The sequence below is a fragment of the Aspergillus pseudodeflectus genome (genome assembly GCF_044049435.1).
Source record: "Aspergillus pseudodeflectus strain CBS 756.74 chromosome Unknown BJX68scaffold_1, whole genome shotgun sequence".
In the NCBI taxonomy this organism is placed as follows: Eukaryota; Fungi; Ascomycota; class Eurotiomycetes; order Eurotiales; family Aspergillaceae; genus Aspergillus; species Aspergillus pseudodeflectus.
In genome coordinates, this window is record NW_027263777.1 from 755,601 (window position 1) to 774,329 (window position 18,729).

At 51.4% G+C, this 18,729-nt stretch overlaps 10 protein-coding genes across 10 annotated transcripts; 6 read left to right on the forward strand and 4 right to left on the reverse strand.

The window, feature by feature from the left end:
• Nucleotides 1-918: 918 nt before the first annotated feature.
• On the forward strand, nt 919-1,449 carry BJX68DRAFT_260365 (Bys1 family protein; the record flags this gene model as incomplete). The annotated part of the gene is made up of 1 exon (XM_071043867.1): nt 919-1,449. The coding sequence occupies one exon, from the start codon at nt 919-921 to the stop codon at nt 1,447-1,449; it is 531 nt and encodes a 176-aa protein (XP_070905636.1).
• A 346-nt stretch (nt 1,450-1,795) lies between these two features.
• On the reverse strand, nt 1,796-3,977 carry BJX68DRAFT_7562 (uncharacterized protein). The gene has a single exon (XM_071049707.1). It carries the CDS (start codon nt 3,943-3,945, stop codon nt 1,966-1,968), a length of 1,980 nt encoding a protein of 659 aa, XP_070905637.1. The 5' UTR covers nt 3,946-3,977; the 3' UTR covers nt 1,796-1,965.
• A 164-nt stretch (nt 3,978-4,141) lies between these two features.
• BJX68DRAFT_7612 (pre-mRNA-splicing factor SYF2) lies at nt 4,142-5,400 on the forward strand. Its single transcript, XM_071049720.1, has 3 exons — nt 4,142-4,419; nt 4,471-5,109; nt 5,167-5,400. The coding sequence occupies exons 1-3, from the start codon at nt 4,261-4,263 to the stop codon at nt 5,212-5,214; spliced, it is 846 nt and encodes a 281-aa protein (XP_070905638.1). The 5' UTR covers nt 4,142-4,260; the 3' UTR covers nt 5,215-5,400.
• horA (ubiquinone biosynthesis protein COQ11) lies at nt 5,163-6,515 on the reverse strand. Its single transcript, XM_071049718.1, has 4 exons — nt 6,344-6,515; nt 6,232-6,286; nt 5,832-6,172; nt 5,163-5,770 (listed from the first exon to the last, which is right to left on the reverse strand). Exons 1-4 carry the CDS (start codon nt 6,387-6,389, stop codon nt 5,349-5,351), a joined length of 864 nt encoding a protein of 287 aa, XP_070905639.1. The 5' UTR covers nt 6,390-6,515; the 3' UTR covers nt 5,163-5,348.
• Nucleotides 6,516-6,614: 99 nt separating this feature from the next.
• yaf9 (YEATS domain-containing protein YAF9) lies at nt 6,615-7,752 on the forward strand. Its single transcript, XM_071049722.1, has 3 exons — nt 6,615-6,784; nt 6,841-6,865; nt 6,939-7,752. The coding sequence occupies exons 1-3, from the start codon at nt 6,752-6,754 to the stop codon at nt 7,640-7,642; spliced, it is 762 nt and encodes a 253-aa protein (XP_070905640.1). The 5' UTR covers nt 6,615-6,751; the 3' UTR covers nt 7,643-7,752.
• A 185-nt stretch (nt 7,753-7,937) lies between these two features.
• On the reverse strand, nt 7,938-9,666 carry BJX68DRAFT_7631 (indoleamine 2,3-dioxygenase). The gene is made up of 3 exons (XM_071049726.1): nt 9,303-9,666; nt 8,621-9,244; nt 7,938-8,568 (listed from the first exon to the last, which is right to left on the reverse strand). The coding sequence occupies exons 1-3, from the start codon at nt 9,591-9,593 to the stop codon at nt 8,188-8,190; spliced, it is 1,296 nt and encodes a 431-aa protein (XP_070905641.1). The 5' UTR covers nt 9,594-9,666; the 3' UTR covers nt 7,938-8,187.
• Nucleotides 9,667-10,287: 621 nt separating this feature from the next.
• BJX68DRAFT_251523 (kynureninase) lies at nt 10,288-11,809 on the forward strand (the record flags this gene model as incomplete). Its single annotated transcript, XM_071042396.1, has 3 exons — nt 10,288-10,450; nt 10,505-10,842; nt 10,916-11,809. The coding sequence occupies 3 exons, from the start codon at nt 10,288-10,290 to the stop codon at nt 11,807-11,809; spliced, it is 1,395 nt and encodes a 464-aa protein (XP_070905642.1).
• A 495-nt stretch (nt 11,810-12,304) lies between these two features.
• Nucleotides 12,305-12,942, reverse strand: BJX68DRAFT_260372 (cytochrome c oxidase subunit 7; the record flags this gene model as incomplete). The annotated part of the gene is made up of 5 exons (XM_071043868.1): nt 12,305-12,334; nt 12,430-12,461; nt 12,525-12,585; nt 12,661-12,739; nt 12,911-12,942. The coding sequence occupies 5 exons, from the start codon at nt 12,940-12,942 to the stop codon at nt 12,305-12,307; spliced, it is 234 nt and encodes a 77-aa protein (XP_070905643.1).
• A 222-nt stretch (nt 12,943-13,164) lies between these two features.
• BJX68DRAFT_222821 (uncharacterized protein) lies at nt 13,165-15,835 on the forward strand. Its single transcript, XM_071038045.1, has one exon. The coding sequence runs from the start codon at nt 13,282-13,284 to the stop codon at nt 15,703-15,705; it is 2,424 nt and encodes an 807-aa protein (XP_070905644.1). The 5' UTR covers nt 13,165-13,281; the 3' UTR covers nt 15,706-15,835.
• Nucleotides 15,836-16,039: 204 nt separating this feature from the next.
• Nucleotides 16,040-18,120, forward strand: BJX68DRAFT_7802 (uncharacterized protein). Its single transcript, XM_071049749.1, has 4 exons — nt 16,040-16,575; nt 16,645-16,820; nt 16,885-17,589; nt 17,779-18,120. The coding sequence occupies exons 1-4, from the start codon at nt 16,373-16,375 to the stop codon at nt 17,823-17,825; spliced, it is 1,131 nt and encodes a 376-aa protein (XP_070905645.1). The 5' UTR covers nt 16,040-16,372; the 3' UTR covers nt 17,826-18,120.
• The last annotated feature ends 609 nt before the right edge of the window (nt 18,121-18,729 follow it).

An 18,729-nucleotide genomic window follows, 5' to 3' on the forward strand; every position in this document is an offset into this window, starting at 1 on the left:
GGGCGGGTTAGCCGATGTGTCCGAGACTAGTTCCCGCCAGGCCGCCATTGCTCATCGACTGGGGCCATGTCGCGACCACGGGCACTTCCATTGCCAGTCGTCGTCTTGACACGGAATATTAAATTTGATACGAAGCTTAGCCTTCGTCGGCAGTCGCTTGCGTATCCCTTTGGAGTTAGCTTGCATCAAAGCTTCAACTATGTGGTGATTCCTGGCTTGGCTTTCGAAATCTTCTAGACCACCATGCTGTTCTTCTCCATCGGTTGCTCACCTCAGGGACAATTATGAAAGCTGGTCAGATTGGTTGCCTCTCAATTTCCAGACTATTCATCGTCGTACCTTGTCATACTCAATATGCACTGCAGTATCCCGATCACGCCAGGAGAACGCCTGGAGCAGTTCATGCAGGGACATCTCTGTGCTACCGGCAATCTTGATGTTCCTGATGGTTGCTTGTTGAGGCCTCGGACCGGATGAGCGGTTTTACTTGTGTGACATTCATATTGCCGGGGTCTCCTTGGTGCCGAGAGCTGTTTCTGGGTCTAGCAGTGTAGCTGTATCGAGCGATGTGTAGCCTGGTACAAACTCTTCCAGCTTGCGCTGGTGGACTTGCTTGACCGGTTCGCTATCACGGATGTACTACCTTTCCTCCCGATGGGAAGTTGTTCGTAGCTGTCGGAAGCGGGTGTACGTGGAACGTGTTTAGGGTGGCCTGGGTTTGAATCAGCAAAAAGGGGGGAAATGTGAAGGGATGAGCAAATGAACAAGTATAAAGAAGCAGTTGATGTCCTTGAATTTGGACGATACTGGAACAGAGCAAGCAAGACAAGTTTCAGCGTGGGAAACATCTACAACTACCTTCGCAACGAGCGCTCCGCCCTAAAGCAAGAAAAAACCACTCCATTCCAATCAACCAAAATGCATTTCAACCTCACCAACTTCCTCACCATTACCTCAGCCCTCGCCGTCCCCTTCGGCATCGGCGCCAACAACCGCCACCACCCCGCCAAAATGACCGAGTTGAAGACCATGCAGATGGCTCCCAACGAGACCGCCCTCGGCCACGCCGTCGTGTCCAACCGCTGCAACATCCCCATCTTCCTCTGGTCCGTTGGCGAGAACATCAGCCAGCAGAACACGGTCCAGCCGAACCACACCTACTCCGAGCTCTTCAGACGCGACCCCAAGACCGGCGGCATTGCGATCAAGATCACCACCGTCAGAGACGGGCTCTACACCAGTGCTCCGCAGACCGTGTTTGCGTACAACCTCGTTGAGAATCTCGTCTGGTATGATCTGTCCGATGTCTTTGGTGATCCGTTCATGGGCGAATTCGTGAGCCTCTTGCCTTCCGAGCCCGCCATTCGCTGGGAGGAGGGCGTTCCGCCCCGTGGAAGTCAGGTTCGGATGCTGGATGCAACGACTGATTTGATTCTCACGGTCTGCTAAACGGATGCGTCTTATGACTGCCGACGTAGCGGTTGGAGTGAGATTGGTTGCAGGTCTGGAGGATGAACCCGGTGGTCGAGAGTAGGAGACGGATGCAGTGTTATATGTGAAGACGATAGGTAGCGGTTGCTAAGTAGCTGCGAATGACAATCACTTCGCCTGAATCTTGCTCTCATCGGATAGTCCAAAAGTCCATTGTCCCTGAGTCGGTATAAACAAATGCGCAACCGTAGCACGCCCGCGGGTCTTCATTCCGTGGGGATAACCATTTTGCATTATAACCCCGATTCTAGAATTTCTAGTGACTTCCGGAGGCTATCTTTCTTGAAGAACATGTAACAGCCGCTGTTGTTCCTTCACATCCCACACTGTGCCTGAAGACTTGGGTTAGGCCCATAGCTTTGACATTGAGCATCAGACTCCACCATCAAGCACCTAGATTTGTCACGGACCTTGCTGTGGATGTATAGCGGTTTACATCGTTCCACCATCATGCAAGAGTGGGAACTCGGGGACCTAGTTACCTAGACCTCCTCTAGCGCGCGGTAACCACTGGGGCATCAGGGAGCCAGGAAGACGGTCATATATCAGGTTCGGATTGGCATCCAGTTCGATTCGATATCTTGGTAGGGAAAATTCTTCGAGCCTGTTGACGGATTTTGCCTCTACCAAAGGGTAGACCTGCGCAATTGCATCGGTACCAGCAGCTGTAACAACCTCCTGGAACTCGGTAGCGTCTTCGACTGGCTCAATGCAATCTTCGGCGAAAACGACCCTAAAACACCCCCCGAGACGATCAAAGGCCACTATATAGCCGGTCTTTTCAAGCTCATTTGCATCGCCGTCATCGCCATCAGACGATGGCTTTGGCCTCCTGAAAAGGTAGCCAAGCTTCATCAGGGGTAGCGAATGTTGCAGGAAGAACTCATTATCTGGTGGGGCAACCCTGATCAACCCCAGATCTTGAGCCAGCTCAGTTTCCTTGCCGTCCATACTCTCGGCTAGACATGTTTCGGAAAAGTCAACTAGTGCACGCTGAGGTGCCCAGTAGAACTCGACATCTGGGGCATCCCAGGTCGGAATATAGAGACGAACTAAATCTCCTTCATAATCATCCAGTAAGTCCGCGATCTTGCTGAGATCAGCCGCGAATCTGGAACAACCGAGGGCCTTTATTTCTGCAACCAAGCGTTCGTTGCTCTCATATCCGGGACTATCACCGTCCATGGTAAGGATGGGTTGCTCACTAGCGACAATCTCGGGAGGGCCAGAAACCCCAATGTGGCGTTCCTTACGGGCCTGCCATTTGATTCCAAGCCTATCCTCAACGCGCTTCAGTTGATCTTCAAGGATTTTCGGTTGGTCACTGTCTTTGACAAGCGAAAGTATATCTCTGCAAATAGCGTCATGTTGGAGGATGTCGTGCAAGCCTTGGAAATTCACAAGATATGGTAGCGAGTTACCGGCGCGTTTGGATAATTCTTTCAAAGCTGTAAGAGCAGCAGACACCTTGCCGGCATTCGCCAGTGCTAGGGCGTACTGGTATGCCGAGGCAAAATGCCAAGTAGACGAGCTTGAAGTCGTCCCTTCCAGATGCTCATCCCATAGTTCCTGGTGAAGAGTGCCATCTCGGATCTGAACCAGCAGCGCCATATAAGCACCAATTTCCTTGGAAACCTTTTTTCTGCCCGTCCAGCAAAGTATATCATGCAGACCCGGACTTTCTTTGATCAGGCTGCGCATGTGGCTTACGTCCCGATCTGGATGCTGAAAGGATATGACCCGAAACGAGGACTGTAGGGACCCCACTAAGCTCATACTTTGTTTAAGGTTCAAATTCTCGCGAGTGACGCTGAGGTAGCCGCGTAGGTGATGCTCTAGAGCTGGTTCGCAGAAGGCAAGAGAGGCGTATTGCATCCCGAGAACATGAAGCTGCGAGAGAGTCGGAGGACCAGATTGATTTACCCTTATCTCAAGCATGTTTATGAAAGAAAGTATCTCTCCGAGAGAGCTGAATCGCTGGGCTTGCTTGAGGGCAAGAGAAAGATCGTCAAACCCATCTGTGAGAAGGAAGCTGGCGGTCTTGTCGTGCACATCCTGCTCGATAATACGCTGTATATCACGGATATTTTGCACATGCTTCAGTTGGAAAGTGGTGTTCTCAGGGGAAGATATGCTTTTCGAGGTTCGGTGATTCCATAGTGGTATGGGGATAGCGCTCGTCTCCCATTCCTCTATAAAGCTGTTTCTCAAAAGCTGTTCTATATTCGAGTTTGAGTTCTCCCCATATCGAGGCCGCAGAGTCCTAGTTAGGGCAAACCTCAGGAAATCGGTCTGGACTGGCCCGAGTTTACTGTGGGCCTCAGGGGACGATGTTGAGGAATCAGTGGACTCCGATAAGCGGCGGAGTCGCTGGCTCTGTAGGACGTGGCATACTAATTTCTTGCCCGCTCTGCTTGATGGCCGACTCGGTCGACAGAGTAGAGTCATAGCCATCAGCGAGATATCGATAGGAGATCATACACGGAGCGACCCTGGCGACGAAATCAACGCGGGCGTGTTGTTTGTCCTTCTCCGCACCTGAATCACGTGATCATCTATACTCCATGAGGAGCAACGATCCACAGAAAATGGCGGTGATCTTGGCGGTCAGGCCGTGCTCAATGCGAACTTGCTTCATCATTGGGTCACCTTTGAAAATCCCAATCAAGCTGATTCAACCCGAATTCAACCAACTCGACTTATAACCCACACGTACATCGCTATTGTGTACTTATACCTGTCAGAGGCTTCCGGTCCTTGACAATAGCCATGTCCGCCGAGCAAGAGACGACTATGGAATCGGCCCTGGAGACCGAGAAGCCGGAGCAGTCAACAACATCGCAAACTGGTCCAAACAGTAAGGAGGACAACGCATCCTCGAGAGCTCGCGAAAGACAGGAGCGATTCAAGGCTCTTCAAGCACGCGCGGTGAGTCTCGTCGTGAGCATCCTTTCCCCTCAATTACTGACTCCTCGGCAGAAATCCGCGACAGAGCGTAACCTAAAGGAAACGGCAGCAGAGACCCAGAGACTCGCGACAGATCCTGCTCTTCTTTCATCATTATCCCGCAAGCATGCCTTTGCCTCGCACAATCTACTGAAAGCCGACACGGAGGCCGCTGGAGAAGACTTCGAACGCAAACGCGCATGGGACTGGACAGTTGACGAGTCTGAGAAGTGGGACCGACGGATGGAGAAAAAGCAGCGCCACCGGGACGACGTCGCCTTTCAGGACTACACACAAGACGCGAGAAAGGTTTACAAGCGGCAGCTGCGGGAGTTACAACCCGACCTTGAAGGCTATGAGAAGGAGAAGATGGCGGCGATTGAAAAGGCTGCCGCTAGTGGTGATCTTGAGATTGTGGAAACCAACGATGGGGAGATGATTGCCGTGGATAAAAATGGAACGTTCTATTCCACAGCCGACACTGTCGGATTCACCGAAAGCAAGCCGGATCGCGCGGCTGTCGACAAATTAGTCGCAGATTTGAGGAAAGCGGAAGAGGTGCGACTCAAGAAACGAAGAGACCGCCGCGGAGGCGACGATGATGGAGACGTCACGTATATCAACGAGAAGAACAAGCAGTTCAATCAGAAGCTGGCTCGTTTCTACAACAAGGTTCGTGATTCGCCGTCCTTTATCATTATTCGGTCGGAGAAACTGATGGCCTTCTAGTACACCACAGAGATTCGTGATAGCTTTGAGCGAGGTACCATGATATGATATTATACATCTAATATACAGCCAGGGGCGCCGAATTGCGCCAGCAAAGCAGAATTCAGTGCCGATTTGATGTGTGTTGGGAGGCGTGTCCAACAAACCATCGTGAAGGACCGCTGTGAACTTGTGGCAACCATTCAAAGCATGCCCTTTCTCCACGCCTTTGTGGCCAATGTTTCGATCTTTCTGGGTCCGACCGGTCCGCTTATCGAGGGGTCTTCCAGTGCTTCGACCACAGCCTCACCTACCATGTCCACCTTGAACGGCTTGTCCACCATTGCTCCAAGAAAGTTCAGTCGACCGCCGATGAGATCATTAAACTGAGATCCCACGAAACCACCAAGGGCGATAGGCAGGGTGAATTTTCTGCTTGCGTCATACATGAAGGGCGGCCGCACAAAGACACTTCGCAGATCCGGAAGTTGGGACGCTATCGTCGTTTCTGCCTCTCGTTTGGTTGTTATGTACCTGCTCGGAAGGACCGGGGCGCCTGAGGAGGCGGAAATGTAGACGAAAGTCGCGACATGCTCGTTTGAGGACTCTTGCGCTAATGCGATAGCTATTCGATGGCGAGCCAACTGTTAGTGATCTATCTGTGACCCAAGCATATCGATACTTACCAGAGTCCCTGTTCATCAACTCATACGTAAATTGCCCATCCCTTTCCTGCGCCCTGAGCGCCTCCCCCTCCTTCCTCTGGAGGATATTCTGGCTTCCCAACTTGGATGAGCTGAACGCCCTTTGTAGTCCCGAGACAATCGGTTCCCGCCCTTGAACAACACCTTTGTAGTCGGCTTCGAGGAGGATACCCATGCTATGTACAACGGCTGCCGCATCCTTCAAGAAAGGCTTGTAGGATTCCGGTTTTAGGATATCCGCTTTTGCCCATTCCACGGATTTCGCCCATCCTGGTTGTTGGGAGGAGCTGGTGACGACATCCCATCGTGGTTCTCCGGATCGGCTGTTGCGAGAGTAAATAAATTGACATCAATTGATAGTTATATGGCCGGAAGAACGAACCTAAGAGACGTGACAGTCCAGCCTCTAGCAACAGCAGATTTGCAAATCCTCGACCCTGAAGAACAACCAAGCTGGTCAGCGCAAGTACCTGGCGGCGGAACGAGATTAATACCTAGGAAGCCGTTCCCACCGGCCACAACAAGCTTTTTAGAGGCCATATCAAGAGAAAGCACTCAATGGATACAGTAGTGGGAAAATAAGAACCAGTTGAATAAGAAACTCTTGCAGTGACGGCTAGATAAATGTCATATTGCATCAATGTACAGTCTGGAATCCCAACGCTGGAACCCACTGCGGAATAAGCTCTGCCGGAGCTCTGGCACCACTTTTTCGCTCTTATCGTTATCGATCCGCCTTGTCACGTGCATTCTTTCGCGACAGGAGCAGAAAAGAACGACTGCGAGTTTATCTCTGACACGACTAACATTGATTCGTTTATCAAAAACTTTCACGCCTACTGCTTACAGCGGATCATCTGTCTAACTAATCCATCGCTCCTCTTGATCGCAACGCCAGCATCATGCCGTCTGCCGCAGGTACCAAACGCGTCAGGGTGAGTGTCCATTCCTGCCCTTGTGAGGGAAATGGTACTGACGTTTAAATCACCAGGGAGTCTCTATATTCAGACCATTTGGTATGCCCACTATTTGACTCGAAACTGGTTATACGCGCGCGAATCGACCAGCTCACTAACCCTCGTATCGCAGTTTTCGGCAGCGAAGCGCAACCATTTGACCCAGCAAAGAAACCACCACACGTACCCGCAGACCACACCCACCAATGGCGCGTATTCGTTAAGGGCGTCAACGGCGAAGACATCTCATACTGGCTCAAGAAAGTCCAATTCAAGCTCCACGAAACATACGCGCAGAACGTCCGAACGATCGAGCAGCCGCCCTTCGAAGTAACGGAGACCGGATGGGGTGAATTCGAGATTCAAATCAAACTCTACTTTATCCCGGAGTCGACGGAAAAACCACAGACCCTCTGGCATAGTCTGAAACTGCACCCGTACGGTCCAGATGCGGAGGGGAGGAAAGAGCGGAGGGAAGTTGTCATCAGTCAGAACTATGAGGAGGTTGTGTTCAATGAGCCTGTTGAGCAGTTCTACGAGCATCTTACTGGTGGGCCGGGGACGCCGCAGCCGCAGAAGGGCAAGGGTGGGAAGAATGCAAAGCAGGCACAGCAGCAGCGCGGTGGAAGGACAGCTGAGATTCCGTATAATGAGACGGCGGAGAATCCCTACAGCCGGACGGGTGAAAACAAGGAACTGGATCGCTTGGCCGAGGCGAACAAGACTGTGGAGCAAATGATCAAGGAGGAAAAGGAACGACTTATTGAGCGTGAGAAGCGACTGGCAGAGCTGCGAGAGAGCGAGGGCATGCCGGTGCAAACAAACAAGAAGCGATAGAGAGCCGACCCTGCTGCTATGCACAATACCGGTACACTGGGCCATAGGGCAGAGTCAGACCGAGTTCGGCACTCCCATCCCTGCAGTGTTTCCCACAGTACTTCTCTACAGAGAATTCCGTGCCTTTGGTAAGCAGGGAGATTCCGCCCTTCAGCCACACGAAACAGGAAAATCCAACCACTCTCGCGGCGCCCTCAAGTACGTGTTCGGCCCCAGAATATGCACAACGAAGGTTCTAGCAGCAATCTGAGCCTATTTGGCCCCGCTTGTATCCGAGCACGGCCGGCCTGTTACGCTCGTTTCTTAAGTCTCTCCCTTGTCTTGAAAGTCAGACAGGTGGGCTTGGTCATTTCTTATCTTGATATACCAACGGATAAACCAAGAAGCTTGTCGATTACAAATCTTGATCGTGATGGTGACGATCAACTCGAGTGCATGTTGAAATATATCCAACTAGTCTTAAGTGGAACAAACCTTGAACTATGAAAACCAATGCTTTATCTTCGCTAAATTACATAAAAGAAAGTTCATCACTATACAGTCATTCAGTCAGCATAGTTAGCTGCCGCCTTGGTGGCATCTCGTGTCTGTTTGAGGAATGGGATTAGGTCTGTTCCACCAGTTCCGCTGACCCCCTCGGAGACATTCACATCCGAGCTCTTCATCTTATCACTGGTCGAAGATGCCAAGTTCCACCGAATAGGTTCTTTCTCAGGGGGCGGCAGCTTTGAGGCCATGATGATGTACCTTGTCACGATCTGAATGTGCTTATCACGAAACACGCCCATTGCCATGACAGCGGCGTTGTATGCGTCTCGGACTGGGGAGTCGAGCTTGTGGCTCATTGCGAATGTGCGAATATTGGAATTCCGAGTCAGCATCTCCAGGAAGCGGCGATGAGGGCCGGGCATGTAATTCCGCATCTCCTACATTGAACGATTAGAACTGGGCAGGATTGGTTCAATTGGCTATGCATACCTTGATGAATCCACCCTTGACAGGGGGCTGGGTCTTGGAGCGTTGGCCATTTGGGTCTCCAGTAGCCGAATGTTCCACGCCGAGGAAGATATCGAGAGTTTGGATAAGAGAGCTCTGGGCGTTGCTGCCACCGCTGTGTTGACGCCACTCGCCCTTTCCTTCGCCAACGTCGTAGAAGAGACCGCTGGGTAGGCCAGCAGCGGCCATGTTCTTGCTGCCAGCAAGGTAGGGACGGAGCTGATGGAAGAAAACAGCGGGACGGCAATGCTCATACATGCGTTCGAGGATCGTGCCTAGTTCCCGGATGCCTTCTCTCACCTGGATGAGGTTTTCTGTCACTCGCTGTTTGTCATCGGCAGTCACAGCGCGGATTGTGTCAAGCATGAGCTGGATCAGCTGTGCTCCCCTGGCCTCCATTGCGACGGAGATCATGAAGAACCATTGCTCGTCTTTCGTCCCGGTGAACGATAATGTCACGGATAAGTCATCAACGCAGGTAAGATCTGAGGTGGGAGATGAGGTTGCGAAGTTCCAGAGGTTGAGGGCGGCATAGGTGGCGCAGGGAGGTAGCTCTAGATGGCTAGATACCTCTAGGAACGGTATGGAGATTGCAGGAGGTAAGCTCTAAGGCAATGGGTTAATTGATACCGGATTGAAGCGTTGGGTTGAATCACAGACTTACATCCTTGGGCTGTTCACCACCCCAGACATAGGCATGTGTAAGGTAGGCGAGTATAACATATGCTCTCCTCCATTCTGATTCTGCTTGCAACTCGGAGGTCGATAGGACAGGGAGGCTGTCTACGGCCTGTCTGAGTTTGCCAGTCGCAATACTTGCAGTCAAGTCTCTGGCAGCAGCTTCCCACGGTGCGTAGTAAGGATTTTGCAAGGGCTGTAGAGGCGCTTCCGGCAGGAATCCATTTCGAGAAGAAACCTCGTACTGAGAGAGTGAGAAGTCAGGCGAGCTCAGCATTGTAACGAAGCTAAATATGCAGGACTGTATAGGGAAGTAGTATAGGATACCAGGAAACTCTATCAGATGCAGAATCTTGGATGTTGGTAGAGGCAAATGCATATGCCGTTTGGTTCATTAAATAGATCAAACGTAATGGTGCCATTGTCCAACGGCGATTACGGAAGGAGCGGGCCCGGATGAGATTCGTTTTGATCTTATCAAGACATTATTTCTTGTCTCCAGTAAATATCAACAACCAACAATGCCTGGCAGGTGGAAACAGGTACCCGGCATACAACCAACCTATCATTGTATCACCTTCAAGATCCGACCCCCAGACCGACTCGCATACCAATAGTAATAAATCCAAGCATGCCAATGATAGAGGACCTGTGCGATGACCATTCAGGATCACTTTCTCGCTGTGATTCGAATTGTCGCGGTGATGATAGGAAGGCTGGCGGGAACGGAAGAGCGATCCGGGCCAGGGCAGGGCAGGAGCGAGTGGGGGCGGATGGGTGATCCGGGCCCTCCCCTCAATCCATCACAGGAAGAAGCAAACTACCACGATTTGCTAATCCTTATCGGTTCTGCGGCCTCCCCCGCTATAAAGTGAGGAGAAGAGTATGTCTGCATTTCCAACCATGGTCCCCAGCTTCTTCGTGTTTTCCTTCGTTAATCACCTCAGCAAATCCGCCTTCCGTCCCTCGTCATGTCCAGCCACATCAACGGAGTGAAGCTTGTATTCCCAGAGAATGCGGCTACTAAAGAGTACGCTGCTTCTCTTGATGCAGCTGATCCTCTAGCTGCATTCCGTGACAAGTTTATAATTCCTTCCAAGGCCAATATTGCCTCTAAGAAGCTGGCGAAGCCAAGTACGTCTCACGGCAGAATCCTCTGGGATATCGCCCGCTGACAATGCATTCTAGAGCTCTCAGATGAACCATGTATCTACTTCTGTGGTAACTCTCTTGGTATTCAGCCGAAGGCCACTTCAAAATACCTCGAAGCGCAGCTGGACACATGGTCATCGATCGGTGTGCACGGCCATTTCACTGACATCGAAGACTCCCCGCTCAGACAGTGGCAATTACTCCCTGCGCAAGCCGCTGAGTCGATGAGCAAGATTGTTGGAGCTCAGCCAAGCGAGGTTACAGCGATGGGGACGCTCACAGCAAACCTGCATCTCTTACTCGCAAGTTTCTACAAGCCAACAGCCTCCAAGCACAAGATCCTGATGGACTGGAAAGCATTCCCCAGTGATCATGTAAGCATCTAGCTCTTAATACAGCAACGCACACTCTGCTGTTCATCAAGAGAGAAGCTAACCCGGTATGCAGTATGCTATCGAGTCTCATATCGCTTGGCACGACCTGGATCCAAAAACCTCCATGGTACTCATCGGACCTGATGAGGGGGAATACGAGGTCTCCACGGAGAAGATCCTGTCCTGCATTGACCAGCACGCTGAAGATGCAGCTCTGCTCCTCCTCCCCGGTATCCAGTACTACACTGGACAGTTCTTTGAAATCAAGAAGATTACAGAGCACGCACAGGCCAAGGGTCTCGTGGTTGGATGGGACCTTGCCCATGCGTTTGGAAACGTTATTCTGCACCTTCATGACTGGAACGTAGACTTTGCAGTGTGGTGCACCTACAAATACGGAAACGCTGGACCCGGATCGATGGGTGGTCTCTTCGTCCACGAAAAACATGGGCGCGTCGACTACAGCCAGGGAGACGATGCTCCCCAATTTCGTCACAGGCTGGCGGGGTGGTACGGTGGGGACAGGTCCGTGAGATTCAAGATGGACAACAAGTACAAGCCAACCCCAGGAGCCGAGGGCTTTACTCTGTCAACACCATCAGCCATAGACCTCACCTGCCTCTGCGCGTCTCTTTCCATCTTCGATGAAACATCAATGGCTGAGATCCGCAAGAAATCCGTCCAATTGACCGCGTACCTCGAGTACCTGCTCCTGAGAAACACCACAGACGAAAACCGTCAGTTCCAAATCATCACCCCATCAAACCCTGAAGAAAGAGGGGCGCAGCTCAGTCTGCTTCTGAAGCCCGGTCTACTTCAGAAGGTTGCCCAAAAGTTGCACGAGGCAGCAATTGTTTGCGATAAGAGAGAACCCGGTGTTATCCGCGTCGCCCCTGTTCCTTTGTACAACACCTACTCTGAGGTGTGGTTGTTTGTGCAACAGCTCCGGGCTGCATTTGAAGAGTAAGCGTGATCTGTTGATCCAAGGGCGGCGTAATCGTTTTTTAACAAGGATAGAATGTTATATGGTTAGTTTTTTGCGTGGGAATCTCCAACCCCAGATGCTAGGTCTGTTCATATCCGTAGCGGTTAAGGTCGATGGGTAGTTCAACTCAAACATTAGATACCTTATCCAACACAGTGATACGTGCGCAAGTTGTACCTGTAATGAGAGCTCCAGGGTCATCCGCTCCAATCAATGCTGTGTTTGTTGGTCAGTAACAGCGGCAATAACAGTGAGGGGAAGTCTCAATCATTTTAGGGCTTAGGTCTGGTGGAACATGTCGTCAAGAAAAAAAATTGCCAAAGCTGAGGAAACGATCAACACATTGAATCTCTAGCTTATATACAACGTCGAATTCTTTCACCCAACCAACTCATCACAAAATAGAGGTACACCGCCAATTGGCTCCGAGAAACTAGCTCGAATGATGCGAGTTATGGAATCCGCGTCGTATCTAATCTAGTTCTTGCCGAACCAGGTCTTGTGGCCCTATTGACAAATGTTAGTATATAATCATCGGAAGCCATGAACTAGCTCGGTCCAGGCGTTGTGTTTGAACTGCATCCGAGAGAGTGTTCACGTACAAGAACCATGCGGCACATGGCATAGGTGGTGGCTAGTAAAGAGTCAGCTATATGCACCGAACTTGATATTATCCAGAATGGCATAAACTACTCACCAATGCCGAGACCGTAGACGGAGATGAGGTAAGGGTACATGATGTAGCCGCTACGGGAGGTCTATAGAGTAATCGCCCGCGTTAGAACCGTGACATTATCGTATCATTGCAGAAGGGTTTGTGCGGGTGGACTGACCTTCCACCATTGGCGCTTGCCGTCGTGCTGCTGGAAGAGACGCTGGTAGTAGGGAACGCGGTTCTCACGGAAAACGAATCTATACAATGGTAGAAGGAATCGTTAGCGAAACCTGTGTCTCATGGGGTCGCATAGTGAAGCCGAAGCTCTGCCGAATTGAGCAAGGCATATCATTGGGACTGCCGGCTTCGGCAACCAATTGCAGCAGTCTGCGGGTGATTCAGAATATAGCAGTGACTGAGGTACGTACCCGGCGGCGCGAGAGACTGTAGGACGGAACATTCTGGCGGTATTGGGGTGCGATGAGGCAGGTTGCGAGGGGGATGAGCAGCAATGACGGGCGAGAATCGAACGATCAGTTGATGTCGAGAAGTGTGGACCCGAACGCAGCTTGATTTTCACGTGACTTCCCTCGATGTTCCGCCTTTCAGATACGAGCTCTTACCAATACAATGCACGTGATATTCTTTGCGTTTAGCATTGAATAAATTATTATTCGGAGCTGTCCCGAGAGTCCGCACTGAGCTAGCAGTCTATGCTCAATCCATTGTCGCTTTTCATGAAAACGGACTTCATTATTTCCGCGAAGCAGGATGGTTAGGTCTCCACCAAATCATTGTCATGCGACCGGCTCTTCTCCGATTCCTGAAGAGGCCATCAGCACTCTCAGTTATTGACTCCTTGATTTCGTCCCCATCCGGCATCGAACACTTGCGGTCCGGTCTTAGCGATACATGTACACGCTGTCAGGCATCGAGCTCAACGCAACAAACTATTCAACATCCCGAGTCATGGCCGTCAAGCGATGATACTACAAAGCCTTCGAGCTTCCGCGTGCACGTCATTCGTTCAGCGCCGAATAGCCCAACGCGCGACAACAGACCTAGAACACCAGCCGGCTGGAACAAACTGGCACTACAGACGCAGAGATTGGACGACGAATCGGACGTTGGCGCTACTGACGGCCTTGGGACGCGCTTGGTGGACGATCCTCTCTACAAGAATGATTTTTCGCTATGGCTGGAAGTACTCCGCTACCGAGAACGCCGTTATGGATACAAGGGAACGTTGGATGTCTGGAAGGGTTTAATGGCCCGAGTCCCTGGTGGCCTGGAACTCCCGGTGGACGGACAATACGCAGATGTTTTCTGGCAGAGCTTTGTGGATCTTGGCCTCAAACGGGAGACACTCTTGGTCGAAGTGACTGATTACGCTCTTGATCTATGGAAGAGAACGGGGAAACGATGGCCCAAGCTTTACCAGAGCATAGTCGGTAGGTTCGTCCAGTGCGCGAAGAGGTCGCAAGCTCTCAAGTGGCATACAAAGCTTCAGGATCGGAATCTGACCGACCCGAGCGATCTCGTTCACTGTTTCCAGTCGGCACTCTCCGATTTCGCCAGTTCAGGTGAAGGTGTTTCTGGAGCCGCCACGGCCCGCGGACGACCTCTGGCCTGGCGACTATCTGCCTTTCGCGAAGTGTGCAGACATACACATGGACACCGGATATACAGTCAGGTCATCTCCGCATTGATAGCAAAAGGCGAATTGACAGAGGCAATCCGAATGCATAAGTTTCTTGTCGAACGGGGTGATCATCCACAATCCCACGAGGAGCTGGAGCCGTTCCTCGAGCTCGCAAAAGATTTCAATTGTGCCGACGATTATGCAGAGCTTCGGAAGTATTATATCCACTTCAAGACGCAGCATACAACGAATGAGACAAAAATCTCGGATGTATCAATATCGGAGGATCAGTTTGCAGAACCGGATGCAAACGAATGGATCAAGGAGAAACCGTTCAACGATGAATTCGGTGCCCGAATTTTCGCCACGCAAGCCTTACGCTTCGATATGATCCTATCCGGTTTGAAGATGTTCAGTGTGCAAGCTATTGGGCCTCGATCCCTCCGAGAGATGGCCATAAGGGCCCGTGGTTGCCATGATCTGCATGAAAGGATTACCCGATTACAGCAAGAGGGCATTTCCATCGGAAACTCTATCTTCGCACAGCTTCTTAGTCGGTTGGCCAAGGAAAACCGCGAGATTTTGCTGTCCGATCTACTTCAGAGCGACCAGCATCCTGATATGCTCCAAGACGTGGACATGCAGGAAAGGCTATTAGTGTCTTACTATGAGGTTCGCGATTGGCGACAGTACAATCTCACTTCGGCTATTCTAAAGGAGCTACATGGTGAAGGCTCTCGAGAGCTGATGAATATCCATGCGCGCAAGCATCTTGCATGCGGAGAATTGGCCCTTGCCTCCAAAGTGATCGATGACATGCTTACCCAAGGCTTCAGCCCGACCCGTAAGACAACCGAATTCATGGCCACTCATATCCTTACTCCCCGAAGAGTAGGTGGTGGACCTGTTCGGCAAGGAGACCTCCACTTTGCTCAAGAGCTCGCTTTCGTTTTCCGTTTTCTACAACGCATCGCCCAAGCAGACGCACATATCCCGCCCAAGCTCTGGGTCGAACTACTCAAACGGCTCGGAATGACAGACAGTTGGAATGAGCTGCGCAAGTGCTGTCTCTGGCTGGCTCGCCATTATTCATCCTCTAGAACCTGGCTTTTGCCATGTGACCATCCGCCGCTAAACCAAGCTCACGGCGAGCAGATGCTGGAGACGATATTCACCGAAAAGATGCAGGATGCGATTGTCGCCTGGGGATTCATCATACAGCCTCCCAACAAGGTGCATACTTATACGATAACCGGGCCGGATGGCGAGCAACTAGCTCCTTTTGTCCGTGGGTTGATGCTTCTCCGTGAACTACAACAGACAGGTGTTCCGATCCGATTAAGCCGGGTCATTAAAGTCTGCGAGCAACGCTTGGTTATGCTCTATGGTCCCCCCAAGCTCTCGAATCGACCGAAAAACCGTCAGCTGCGACAAGAAAATCCCTACGTATTTGAACGGGTCGTTGCCGATCTCAACAGGGCATGGGGCAAGCCGCATTTGATCGATGAACAGGGCACGAGTCGCCTGTACAGGAAGATCAAAGCTATTGGTCCCGCGAGACCGACGTTGCTCGGTAACTAGTATAACTCCGAGAAAGATGTCTGTTGTATAATAGCTAGAATATATAGATAATAATATCTGAGAGCCTGACATGGTGTAATCATCACGAACGCTCAAACAATGCCAAGAAAGCAGTGTCCCGGAAACCGAGACCTGACAACCAAACTGTTTGGCTCCGCCACGAGAGGCTGGCGCGTCCCAAACGTCAGCACCGGCAGCCGATTAGTGTCCAAGAATAGCCCAGGACTCTGGAGTCTCAAAGACCTCAGTTCCTGTGGACCGCCAACCTCAATCTGAACACATGAGGCGCTCTCAGCCAACGACACCGAGTCTCAGACGAAAGTGACACCCAATAATGACTGGTCAGGCTCCACATAATATCTGCATCCAGATCGACAACCATCTCAGGTTTCGGAATAATAAATCATGGAAATTCGAACGACGCTGCCTAGATTTCTTGGGCTTACTCCGTTCTTTTCCTCTTCTCCCGTCTCGGGACATCAAAAGTCGACCAAGGGAAGCCATTAATCGTCATTCGTGTTTGTATTCACGCAGATCAAGCATTCCGCAGTCATTCACTTGAACTATCGTCACTTTATTGTTACGCATCATCGTTGGACGGACCCTGAAACCCCCTTTCTCCCCAATTCGACTATCTCTATCTATCACCGCCATTCACCATCGCAAGATGCTAGGAGCCGGACTTCTAGCCCTTCTCCCTTTCGCAGCCGCCACATCTATCGCTCCTCGACAATCGAATTCATCGTCAACAGCATGCAATAACTCCCCAGATCTCTGCTCAAAATCCTACGGCGAAATCACCCATCTCGGGGCGCACGACAGTCCATTCTTGCGAGACGAGTCGACTGGCAACTCGCTGGCCGGGAATCAGTGAGACCTGCACATGATCTCGAGATAGCCACAAGAACTCTATTCACTAACTTTTGCTGTGTTTTCTAGGTTCTACAATACCACCGTCCAACTCGACGCTGGCGTCCGCTTAGTATCAGCGCAAGTCCACGAAGACAATTCACAATGGCGCCTTTGTCATTCGAGCTGTGACCTCTTGGATGCTGGGCGATTGCGCACATGGTTAACAGAGATAAAGACATGGTTGGACTCGAATGCCAATGAAGGTACGGCTCCCCGAAGCTCTTTCAGCAACCCGCGATGAAATCTCCCATACTGAGTGCGTTATAGTGGTGACAGTTCTGCTGGTGAATTCGGACGGGGCAACCGCCTCAGACCTCCACTCTGAGTTCCAAGCCGCCGACATTGTCGACTACGCCTACAGCCCTACATCGACCTCCGCACCGTCCTCATGGCCAACCCTGCAAGAACTCATTGATGCCGGAACCCGCCTCATGGTATTTGTCGCGTCACTGAGCTCGGACAGCAGCAGCGTAGCTCCATACCTCATGAACGAGTTTACCTACATCTTCGAGAACCCATACGACGTAACCTCACCATCGAATTACTCGTGTGAAGCCGACCGCCCTTCCAGGGTTCGCGGCGACAGCGCCTCAGCCATCTCGGCCAACATGCTCCCGCTCCAGAATCACTTCCTCTACCAAACTGTTCTCCTCGACTACCAGGCCCCCAACGAGAGCTATGTCGGTACAACCAATGCGCCATCTGGTGGTGAGGGGAACCTCGGTGATGCCGCGTCGACCTGCCAAACCGCCTGGGGTCGCCAGCCAGCGTTCATTCTTGTGGACTTCTTCGACCAAGGCCCTGCCATTGCGACGGTCGATAGTCTTAACGGTGTCACAAATGCTGTTGGTCGTACGAACGTTACTGCCGTTGAGGAGGAACAGGCGAGTTCTGCCTCGACCTATTCGAATGTGTTCAAGGGGCTGGTTGACCTTGTGCGCAGTGCCCAGGCCGGTGCAAACCCCAACATGGGTGAGTGGATCTGGGCTGGCGGCGACTGGGGTGAGATCCTTGGTGGGGGTATTCCTCTTTGAGCAAAGGCCGATAGGGTCCTTTTCGATCAGTTTGCTTGCTTTAATTCCTCCAAAATCTTCAGATTTCTTTTTCTTTTTCGTGGCTGGAAAAGCCCGATATGAGCGTTTGTTCTGATTGGATATACAGACGAGAGAGCGCATGGCTACGGAGTTATGGGATATCTCATGAGTTAGTTCATACTTGGAGTCGTTCTAGTTTGCCGACGAGGCTTCTGTCTATAAGAGATGAACTCTTCGTGTTAGTTCGCCAGTACAAAATCGACATGTTTTATTCTTTAGCAAAGAACAAGAAGGCTGTTTGTTCTGTTGCGTGCTTGTCGCGATTCGATACTCTTATTACGAGCAATTCCCATGACTCGGAAGGGCAAGCGGAACTCCTGATATTCCGGCTACTGCGCCAACAATTCCCGGACCTTGTTCACCTTGTCCTCGAACGACTGGACCTTGTCGGTTCTGTGGAATAGTATTTCAATTAGCCCGTGTTGCCGCCAAAATCCCCGGGATCACACGACATCTCATAGGTCAAGGCCTCCATAGAGAGTTGAAAGGATTCAGGGTGGCAGGGTAGGGTAGGGCAGGGCGGAACGGACCTCGAGCCGACGCGGATATCAGTCTGGATCCTTACAATCCCCTGTTGATGCAATATCGTGTGAGCCTGACCAATGACCTGGTGCACTCTGTCCCAGGGGCCTTCTGTTCGATGCAAGCGGGACCAACAGCAAGGGTGAGATGTCAGCCACGGTCAAGTCTTGAGCAAACCAGATCAAAGTCTCGAATTAAGAGAGCAAAGGATAAGAAAGATGCGGCGCCGAGAAGGGACAGAGCGCAAGAGCGCAATTGATGGGTGGCACAGCTTCTTCAACAAGCATAATCACCGCAGAACTGAGGGGTAATTTCTGGGGCGACGACAAGGGGTCCTTGAGAGGTGCAGATAGATACAGGACTGGACAGATCAGGGTCGGATAGGACGTACCAAGTGTAGTTCCAGCCGAATGCATGACGTACTTCAAGCCGGATTTCTCAATGAGACGCTGGACATCTGCGATCTGCGCAGAGACAGAAGGGGACGCGGTTCCAA